Source organism: Gadus morhua, chromosome 17, assembly GCF_902167405.1.
Source record: "Gadus morhua chromosome 17, gadMor3.0, whole genome shotgun sequence".
Taxonomy (NCBI): domain Eukaryota; kingdom Metazoa; phylum Chordata; class Actinopteri; order Gadiformes; family Gadidae; genus Gadus; species Gadus morhua.
The window spans coordinates 4,504,412-4,515,502 of NC_044064.1; the positions used below are offsets into that span (position 1 = coordinate 4,504,412).

General features: G+C 51.1%; 1 protein-coding gene across 1 annotated transcript in view; it reads left to right on the forward strand.

Moving 5' to 3' along the window:
* Positions 1–10,899, forward strand: part of LOC115529922 (regulator of G-protein signaling 12-like) — a 29,689-nt gene extending 18,790 nt beyond the window's left edge. Inside the window, exons 4-8 of the mRNA XM_030339069.1 lie at positions 1,062–1,235; positions 1,686–1,750; positions 2,317–2,431; positions 2,627–3,205; positions 9,759–10,899. Coding sequence (XP_030194929.1) covers positions 1,062–1,235; positions 1,686–1,750; positions 2,317–2,431; positions 2,627–3,205; positions 9,759–10,105 — 1,280 coding nt within the window. The 3' untranslated portion in view covers positions 10,106–10,899. The remainder of the gene's footprint in view (positions 1–1,061; positions 1,236–1,685; positions 1,751–2,316; positions 2,432–2,626; positions 3,206–9,758) is intronic.
* The last annotated feature ends 192 nt before the right edge of the window (positions 10,900–11,091 follow it).

Consider the following 11,091-nt stretch of genomic DNA (forward strand, 5'->3'; position numbering starts at 1 on the left):
TCTCTCTCTCTCTCTTTTTATCTCTCTCTCTCTCTCTCTCTCTCTCTCTCTCTCTCTCTCTCTCTCTCTCTCTCTCTCTCTCTCTCTCTCTCTCTCTGTCTCCCTCTCTCTGTTTCTCTCTCTTGCTCTCTCTCTCTCTGTCTCTGTCTCTGTCTCTGTCTCTCGCTCTTGCTCTCTTGCTCTCTCGCTCTCACTCGCTCTCTCGCGCTCTGTCTCTCTCGCTCTCGCTCTCTCTCTCTTGCTCTCTCTCTCTTGCTCTCTCTCTCTTGCTGTCTCTCTCTTTCTTTTTATCTCTCTTTCTCTCTTGCTCTCTCTCTCTCTGTCTCTCTCTCTCTCTGTCTCCCTCTCTCTGTTTCTCTCTCTCTCTCTCTCTCTCTCTCACTCCCTCCCCCCCCCCCTCTCTCTCTCTCTCTCTCTCTCTCTCTCTCTCACCCTCTCTCTCTCTCTCTCTCTCTCACCCCCCCCCCCCCCTCTCTCTCTCTCTCTCTCTCTCTCTCTCTCTCTCTCTGTCTCTCTCTGTCTCTCTCTCTCTCTCTCTCTCTCTCTCTCTCTCTCTCTCTCTCTCTCTCTCTCTCTCTTTCTCTCTGTCTCTGTCTGTCTCTCTCTCTCTCTCTCTCTCTGTCTCTGTCTCTGTCTCTGTCTCTGTCTCTGTCTCTCTCTCTCTCTCTCTCTCTCTCTCTCTCTCTCTCTCTCTCTCTCTCTCTCTCTCTCTCTCTCTCTCTCTCTCCCTCCCTCTCTCTCTCTCTCTCTCTCTCTCTCTCTCTCTCTCTCTCTCTCTCTCTCTCTCTCTCTCAGGCCTATAATTATGAATGACGACACTCCTCAAACATGCCTCCTCCTCCCTCCCCAACCTCAACCCCAAATATCCCTGCTCGTGGAGGGTTTATTCCTGGCCCCGTGGGAGGGTTTATGCCCCTGTTCCACTGTATCGCAACAGTAGCCCGCGCACCAGTCACCTCGCCCACAATGCAACGCATCAAAGGAGGGTGAGGTCGACGTGTGGAAATCAGGGAGGTTCCCCCTCCGCCCTCCCGAGGGGAACACTGGGGCGGTGTAACGAGGGAGGCGTCTAGACCGGAGGGACACCAGGGACTGTTGCGCTGTTGTACTCACCGGGCTTGGGTGTTCTGCTCCTCAGAGCGGAGAGAGTCAGCCCTTGGACCTCGGAGCCCCCATCTCCAGCCTGGACGGGCTCCGCGTGGTCCTGGAGAGGGCGGACCCGGCCTCCGGGAAAGGTACGAGAGACCCACTGGAGCACAGAAGCACTGGCACACACACACAGGCACGCACACACAGGCACACACAGGCACACACACACACACACACACACACACACACACACTGCGGCCCCGGAGACCTGCTATGTGTGTCTTGGAATGCTCCCAAACCAATCCTTAACATGATTTAATTTATCCCTTTTTCCTCCTTTCCCCATCTCTCTTTCTGTCTCTCTCTCTCTCTCCCTCCCTTTCCCTTTAAATCTCTTTCTCTTCCTCTCTATTTCTCTCTACACAACTCTTTCTCTTTACATCTCTCTTTCTCTCTCTCTTCTTCTCTTTACACATCTCTTTCTCTCCCTCACTTTCTCCCTCTCTCTCTCTCTCCCTCTCCCTCTCCCTCTCTCTCTTCCTCTCTTCCTCTCTTCCTCTCTCCATCCCTCTCTCCCCCTGCTAACCCCTCCCCAGCAGAGTCCAAGTCCAAGTCCAACTCCCTAAAAGGCTACCCACCCACCAGGAGCCTGTCTGCCACGGTGAGTTCCCCGAGTTCCTCCTCCCTCTCCCCTGCCTCTCGCTCCACCTTAACCCTCCAGAACCTAAACGCATCCTGGTCATGGTGGGACTAATTTTGCTCTTCCGCTTCTTCCGCAACATTCACGCCGTCTCTACGAGCGGCCATCTTTCATTAACACAAAACGGTGTCGCTTATCTCCTTCGGTATTTGTTTATTCCTCTACGCTAACACCGTCTGCCGCTAACGTTGTGCGGCTCTCCCGCAAAGCTTTTGTCAGGGTGTAGGTTCTTTGAAGCACTCGTTGGCGGAGACGTATGCAAGATGCTAATAGCGGAATGCTAATAGCGGAATGCTAATAGCAGAATGCTAATGACGCGAACACGGCCCGTCAACGACGTTGGAAAGAAGCGGCAGACTAGAAGTAGCAGGGGGGGTCGTCACCGCAAAGCAGCTGGGGACACGAATATGGGAGGGGGGGGGGGGTCGAGCACATCCAAGCCCCTCCCCCTCCCCTCACCCGGCTAGCACCCCCCCCCCCCCCCCCCCTCCCCGCTAACGGCGCCGTTGTCCTTGTTGCGTCTGCAGGGCGACGAGAGGCCCTCGGGGAAGGACTTCTCCCTGAGGGCGGGCGGAGCCGACGCCGCCGCGCTCCCTGGGGAGAAACGCAAGCAGAAAAAGATTAATATAGACGAGGCGGAAGGTAAAGCCCCCCCCCCCCCCCCCCCCCCCTCTCTCTCTGTCGGTGGTGTCTGGTGTGTGTTTGGGTGGCGCTTCTCCGAGGCTTCCTCCTTTGCTTGGCTGCGGGACTAACCCCTCGCCTCTCCGGCCGCGGGACGGGGGGGGGGGGTACACAGGGTCGATGACGACGAACGTTTTTTCCGGATCTCCCCCCCAGAATTCTTCGAGCTCCTGAGCCGCGCGCAGAGCAGCCGCGCCAACGACCAGCGCGGCCTCCTCAGCAAGGAGGACCTGGTGCTGCCCGACTTCCTGCGGCTGGCCCCTCCCACTTCCTCCGCCTCCTCCACCCCCGACGCCGCCGCCCGCCAGCGGGGCCGGGAGAACGGCCCCCGGGGGCCCTTCGGCTCCAGCCTGCGCTCGGAGAGCCTGGACTCCCCGTTGGGGGGCCCGGGCCCCGGCGCCGGCGCCGGGGGCTCCGACGGACACTCCGGGGGGCCCTCTCGGCGGGCCCTGCTGCCGCTGCCGCGCCACCCGCCCTTCGGCACCCACCTGTCGCCCATCGCGCGCCCCCCCGAGCCCCCGCCGCGGGGGCTGCGCACGGTGGAGGAGGACCTGACTCTGACGGGCGAGGGCGACATCAGCAGCCCCAACAGCACGCTGCTGCCGCCCTCGCCCCCCCCCCCCGCCATCGGCGCCGCCGCCGCCGCCTCGCCCCTCTGCGACCGCAGCCTGCCGGAGGCCAACTTCACCCCGCCCCCGCCCTGCACCCGCACCCCCCTCGCCGCCGCCGCAACAGGTACCCCCTCCGTCTGACCACACTGTCCGTTGACGTTGTTGTTGTTGTTGTTGTTGTTGTTGTTGTTGTCGTCCTGCGACTCCCCTGTGACGACGCCCCCTCTACTTAATGTATGTTGTTCATGCACTTTATCCCCCTCTGTGTGTGTACATAGTAACAGGTTCACCCTCTCGGTTCACTCCATATATTCCTTTGTATGTACGGTGCCTGTTCTTTTTTCTAACGACTGTTGATAGCGGTGTGTGTATATATTCGTTCCCGTGTACAAAATCTGTACAAATATCCAAAGTTTCCTGCCGTTTTTTTTTTTTTTTTTCGGAGATGCCGTATAGAATACATGAGCCAGCAGACATTGACTTTGGTACGTGTGAGTGAACCTAAAAATATGTTTTTGTTGAGAGTGTGTGTGTTTGTATTACCCCCCCCCTCCCTTCAATATGTGTTGTGCATTTGAATCAATGGCGTGAGTAATCCGATATTTAACAGTATTCTCAACCATGAAAAATAGAAATAAAGAAAGACATTGAAGCTCCCAGCATTGTGAGCGACGCGTCTGTACGGTGGCGGGGGATTCTGAAATAGCAGACTAGTGTTGATGCTCTACAGTATGTCCGTTTATGCACCCTCAGCCCTCTCACATTGTGGCTCTGCGACACTGGAGACCCGAGACGGTTGAAACGAGTCCTCGTTCTCTCCCCCCGTCGGTTCTGAAGGCCTCCTCATCGACCGAATCAAAACTCTGTCATTCTTTCCATCCCCTTTCTGTCTCCCGTCCAATCGTCGTGACACACCACTCACTGTCGAGAGAGAAGCAAACAACCTTTTTCTTCCCCCTTCTTCTACTTCTTCTGTTTCTCTTGAAACCAGTCCAACAGACTGTCTTGCCGTGCGAAGTCCTATCGCTGCGTTTGTAGTTTTGATTTCCTCCGAAAATTGTCCGCCGTAATTAGTCGGTTGCTAAAGGGTGCCCATTGTGCCTTTTAGACCTGGTTGATCTGCACGACTGTATTCCTCTCTCTCCCCCCCTCCAAACCACCCTCATCTCATCATTCCTGCTGCTACCCCCTCATTCCCCCCCCCCCCCTCCACTCATCTAGATTCCTGTTTTAGCCAATCATTGACCATCCTTGACACTCCACTGTATCTGTGTTTGATTTAGATTTTGAATAAACATTTGAGAAAATGGAAATCATCCTTGTCTGTCTTCTTACACGGTCGTGACTCGTGATTACGTTGCCTCGCCTCCTCCTCCTCCTCTTCCTCCTCCTCCTCCTCCTCCTCATCATCCCTCGCCTCCCCCTCTTCCTCCTCCTCCCCCTCCCTCGCCGTTTTCTCTCCTCCTCCGCATGGACATTCGATTCCTTCTGCCTTGTGTCTTCTGGTCTCTTCAACTCATTAACGTCTCTCTCTCTCTCTCTCTCTCTCTCTCTCTCTCTCTCTCTCTCTCTCTCTCTCTCTCTCTCTCTCTCTCTCTCTCTTATTTATATATATATATGTGGTGGAGGGTGTTGTGTGGCAGTCTGCGTGTGTTTACTCCTACAGGCTAAGCTATTAGCGTTCCTCTCTTGTGTTCCACTGTGTTTGAACTGTCAAGGTTCTATGTTTAATGTACCCTTGGGGTGTGTATGTGTCAGTGCACACACACAAGTGTATTTATCTGAAAGCTTGCTTACTTGTGTGTGTGTGTGTGTGTGTGTGTGTGTGTTTGTGTGTGTGTGCGGCTGCGTGTGGGATAAAATGCAGTGTTTACTCGTCAGCTGGGCTGCCTGTGGTGATGTTTGTGGCTGTTAGTCGGCGGATCGGCGTGGTGCTGGGGTAATGTGTGTGTGTGTGTCCAGTGTTATCGTCTTAATCCCCCGCCCGCCCCCCTCCCTGCGTGCATCCTTCCCTGCCATGTGCTGGAGCCTGGCTTCCATGGCCTCTGTTTGTTGTTTGTTTGTGTTTATTTGATTGTATTCCCGGCGCAGCATTAAGACAACATGCCGGTGGACTTGTCGCTCCGTGTTTCCCAGTGCCTGGTGGGTTGGTTTTCTTTGGGTTGTTTCTAGTCCGACTCAAACTGGTGGCTTTCGTTCCCAGGCGAACCCAGAGTGAAGGGGACGGGGTAAGGGGTGTTGTGTGTGTGTGGGGGGGGGGCTTGACTCGTTCACTGAGGGAGGGGTTAGTACGAACCCGACTCAGAAGAGCCAGGCCGGGGACGGAACCACTCCATGGTCTGGTCAGGGAGAATGAGGTCAACAAAACGGCACTAAATACCGTGTATCTGGGGGATCAGGTTGGTTTTGCCACGGAAATCTGACTTTTTATGCGGGGACGGGCTTAGTTGGCTTGAGAAAATTGTCTCCGACTCGTGTCAGTTGTGTCAAAACAGAGCGATGACAACGTTGAGACTCAATAAGAAGCAGACGAGACCTACTGCACCTAGGTGGTGGAGGTGGGTTTGGTGGTGGGAAGAGACAACAAGCTATCCAAATACGTGTCCCTTCTTCAAAACAAATGTCCGCTAAAAACCACTTCGATGGATGTGTGCGTGCGGGGGCGGGACTCATTCAACCCACACACTTGAACGAACAGCAGCCCTGAATCGAAAAGGCTGACACGGGCCAGGTTTGGGTGCCTGACCTTTTCATGGCTGTGCTTTAGTGAATAGGCAAGCCCCTGTGTAAGGTAATATGTCCACCCGGTGATGCGGATGGAAGTCGATAAAAATAAATAAATAAAAAGCCACTTGTACCGCGGTAGCTCATCTCTCACTCCTGGTTGCTAAGAGCGTCTGCTGGAGCCTTGCTGCTCGCCAGCCGCAACCATGGTTACCTTATCCACGACGGCGAGTTAGCGTGAGATATATAGAGCCTGTTAATATTGCTGCTCCCAGATCCTTGGTTATTTGTTATTTATGTCAACACGGAAATAGACGCGATGAGTCAAACTGCTCCCTTCCCTCGGCGCACAGTGGGCACTGGGCACTATGTCTTACTCAGTGGGAAATGTAGTTTGGAATATAAAAAATATCATATTATAGCAATTTGGGGTTCGAGCCTAGAGTTATAAAATGTATTTGTAAGAGGGAGACCAGCGCTCATGCATGCATTAACTCGAAGGTTCACCGATTAGATGGTATAGTTCTTCACTATTGGCATGGAGACAAACGATGAGACTAACTTAAGTGTTGTCGGTACATGGGCGCCCTCTGCTGGCTGATAGACGTCGAGCAATACAGGTCGTCCAATTCTGTGAAGGGTGACCTTATTATAATGATATGATTATAATATTGACAGCAAAGATTGAGGCAGTCGCTGATTAGATTTTAAATAATGAATAATGTCGAAGAAGTCAATCAATAGGTTTATAACTGTAATTATATAAACAAAGTCAACGATTGCCTTATGCCAAACCACAGGTGGGCCGGGTTCAAATTATTAATTACTGGATTAATTACATTATTACGTGCCATACCTTTATGAATAATCTACTATAATAACCTGCAACGACATTTAGATCCCCGCTGATGTTAAGGAAGATGTGTTATTCAAGTGATGAAGATGTCCACTAGAGGGAGTCAGAACACAGCATTGTTCTTCTGTGACTGTCAGGAACCAATGAACGGGTCAGTGATGGCTTGCGACCAGCAAGCCCGGAAATAGATTGTTCCCAAAATAAAAATGTTGGCAAAATATTTTATGAATGTATTTCTTGGATACATTGAGATTGAAGAAAGCCAGATAACTAGGGCCGTTTCTATGTCAAATAAAAAATATATCTAGCACAATTTACAGAGTAGATAATGAAATGCTGGGGAAGGGATATGATAATCATTCATTCCTGCCTCAGGGGGAATGTCTAATGTGTAATGAATAAATATATTCCCTAAAAAGCCTGAATGATAAATATGCAATCCTTTCTGTGGCGCTGCTAACTAGGATATTATATGATTATGTTCCGAGCCCTGGTCTATGACAAGATTAAAACCTCAACCCTGCTTTCTGACATGAGTCTGAACAAAGTTGGTCCATGAAAACAGCCAATATGTGTGAAGCCTGAGATCATAAGGTTCAAGACCAGGTTCAAGTTCAGGTCAAGGTTCAGCAAGCCACTGTTAACTTTTCCAGTTTTTATTGAAGCAAAGACGCGTCATTTAGCCTCTCACTCACGAGAGCAGTTTCTATACGTTTTCCAAATGTTCCTTGTTGCTATGAGTGGAGGTCACGTCCATTAGGAATACATTAAGGGAAGAAGTTAAACTAGATTCACTTCATGGCACGCCGCATTCTGTAGTCTCACATTGCCAACACATTGCCCCCCTCATATCACTCGCAGAAGAACCCTAGTCCAGAACCCTAGTCCAGAACATGTACAGAAACCTAGCCCAGAACCAGTCCCGAACCAGCGCAGACCCGTAGCCCAGAACATGTACAGAACCATAGTCCAGAACCCTTGACCAGAACATGTACAGAACCCTAGCCCAGAACTAGTTCAGAACCCTAGTCCAGAACCAGTCCAGAACCAGCGCAGAACCTTAGCCCAGAACCAGTACAGAACCCTTGTCAAGACCAAGTCCAGAACACTATTCCAGAATCAGTGCAAAACCAGTCCTGAACCACTGCAGCGTGGGTTCATTAGAGTGGGCTGGAGTGGTTCAACTTCTACGTATTCGTATCTGCTTCACATCTGAGAGCTGGGGTTTCCTGACTCTGCTTAATGTAAACAGGTTGTAGAGGGGGTGGGGGATTCTGACCTAAGACATCTGCTGTAGGCCTACACTGCTGTCAACCGTCGCCAGGCCCAGATACTGTGTGACAAGAAGCTAAAGGAGTGAAATGTCTAATGGGCAACGCGACACATTCACATCCGGTGATGAGCTTTCTGTAAGCAGAAGCTGTATCGCTGTTGCACAGTCTGCACCTTATTTTATTACATACACAGACAGAGAGACAGACATATTATCCGATCCGCTTATCAGAGTGTGTGCTGATCTGTGTCTACTTATCAGGGCACCCCACTGAAACCCCAATGATTAATCAATCAACCAGCAGCAGAATGTGGCTTGCTGCTGATAATTGTACTAATTCTTGCATACTGTTTTCGTATGTGACCCCAATCCCACAAAAATTGAATCATATCCAATCATGAACCTCAGAGGACCCCCCCCCCCCCCCCCCCCCCCCAACCACCCTCCCACGTGTGAGTGAACCCACCCACCGCTATGATGGAAACATGGGGGTATCTCCACAGCAGTGAGGATCTCACCAGCTGTGTTTATGTGACGGTGAATCACCCCCGGTCGCTTATAAAGAGGTACTTTATCCCCTGGAGTGTTATGTGTGTCGTCATCGTCGCCCCCGTCCCCCGTCCCCCGTCCCCCAACCGTTAAAACCCGCAAAAAGTCAGTGAGTTCTTCAGTGATTCTAAACAGTCAAGGCAGAGGCGACCCCAACCGGAGGCAGTCCCCTCACAATGGAGACCTAGCGTGAGTCATCCTGGCACTTAGCGGATCTATTTATGTCTGTTATCTTTCTCCGCAATGTAACATGACGGCAAAGCTGTGTTTTCTTTGTATATAGTCCGGTGCGCTCGTGTCTTGTGTTTAGATCCTGTGAGAGGCTGGCTCACACGGTTTGGGACGCTGATGAAAGAAAAAGTGTAAACATGACCGGGACTTCCCTCTAAATATGACCTGGTATAGAGTCAACCTCATTAATAGCTTTTCAGAACTATCGGTCGCTAAGGTACACAAGTGAAGTTGAATGAATCCACGCATAACTTTCTTAGACTTATCAGTCATGGAGGAATGCCCGGCCTTTATTATGGTTTCACATTGTTGCAATTTTTGTTTTTTAAAATAGTTTCAACTGCAGCCAAGAATGCACGAGCATGACTACAGCAAAAGAAAAAACAAAAGCCGGATTCATTGCACAACTTGGATATCTGGGATAACTCTCAGGTATCCAAAAGGGTGCAGGACGAAATTAACCTTCAGTGGTTTTTTGGATGTAGTTTGAAGAGTTTTTAAAAGTGTCAGTGGTGGTGATATTGCTGAAAGGGAGCTTTTTGATAAGAGTGGTACTTATAGGTACTTATTAACACACTTCGATCTTAAGGATGCAGTAGGTAGCTCGGGAATGTGGTTGCACATTTACTGTTCTTAACAACACGCGGCATATTATGAATTCCTATGGTGCCCGAGCAAAAGGTGTGTGTGTGTGCGTGTGTGCGCATGCGCGCTGTACAAGGGAGAGTAGAGTCAATATAGCAGACGCAAAAGCCTTGTAGAAGGTGAGTGAGTCCAAGAAAAAAAAAAAATCCCTTTGTTGATGTTTATCCTGGCTGTGTTGTCCTACAGTTTGTATTCAACTCCAAAAACACGTCAGGCGTTCTTTGTTTTGTTTCTTTTATATCCGCCTAGATTCGCTGTTGAACGCGATCCACTGAAACCATGTGGGCTGCAGCCTAATCTGATGGTGTTTGAGTATTGTCTCCTCCACCCTCCCACTGTGGCATTGTGTTTCACCATGGCTCCTTCTCTTTTGTCCCCCCTCCCCCCCCCGGTGAACAGAGAGAGCACCAGACCCGTGTGCTCACGTGGGCTCCGGCCCCCAGCCGACGGCGCCGTCTCTGGGGGCCCCCGAGGGCCAGACGACGGCGTCGGTGACGGTGACCCCCTCAGCCCCCCCGGAGATGGGGATGGACATGGAGGGGGTGCGCCTGGAGGAGGGGGTCCCCCTGAGCCCGTCGGTCCGGGGGGCCGGGGGGGGGGTCTGCCCTGAGCTCAGCCTCAGCTTCCAGGGCTACGTGGAGGAGCTGCGGCAGTGCCAGAGCAAGATGAGGAACGCCCAGGGGCCCCAGGCCGGGGGCCCCAGCGAGGACCCCAAAGGGGACCCCTACAAGGCCACCATCGTCTGAGGAGGGACCCCCCCCGAACCACCCGCAACACTCCTGCACTTTGTACGCCCCAAGGCACTAGGAGAGGAAGAGTGACTGACTGACTGACTGACTGACTGACTGACTGACTGACTTTCTGGCCAACTTTCCGACCGACTTTCCGACTGCCTTCCTGACCGACTTCCTGACCGCCTTTCTGACCGATGTTCTGACTGACTGACTGACTGACTGACTGACTGACTGACTGACTGACTGACTGACTGACTGACTGACTGACTGACTGACTGACTGGATGGATGAATGGAGGGACGGATGGATGGATGAAGGAAGCGCCTGTAAAAAAAGAAACGGTGACAGATACCCACTCCCAAAGAACATTCACCTATCTGACTTGATGGTGGTCGATGTTGTTGTACATTTTGTTGAGTTGTTCTTTGCTGAATTTTGTTACTACTATTTTCTGTGTAGTGCTGTTGATACTTCAGTGGTGATACTTATTGTTGTATCGACCCGGTATTCTTTAGACTCCTTTAGGCAACAAAAAAAATCGATGAATCAAGTTGTTGTTACAAATCCAGAATCCAGATACCAGAACCCCCTCCCCCCCCCCTTTTTTTTAAACGAGAAACAGGACAAGCAAAATCTCCATCTCTTTCAGTGTTTCTCTGTTTTCTGCTTATCTTCCTCGCTGATAGTACAATGAACTACATGACGGTATTTTTCCTCGCCTGTGGTTGGGTTTTATGTGACTCGTTAGTGGCTTCTAACTTGGTTGTTGAAATATTCTAAATTAAAATATGTTGACTTGAAATGAACACCATCTGCCTTTTGTTTTCTGTAAGGTATTGGGATGTTTCACCTATAGCCTGCGTTTTGAACAACATCCGTCGATCATACATGGTGACCTATAGCTCCTGAAGGTCAATGTAAAATAAATGTGTCGAGCCTAGACTTGGACAAACATCCAATCGATCGACGTGTTGGACTCCTCCCACCCATCGGCTCAG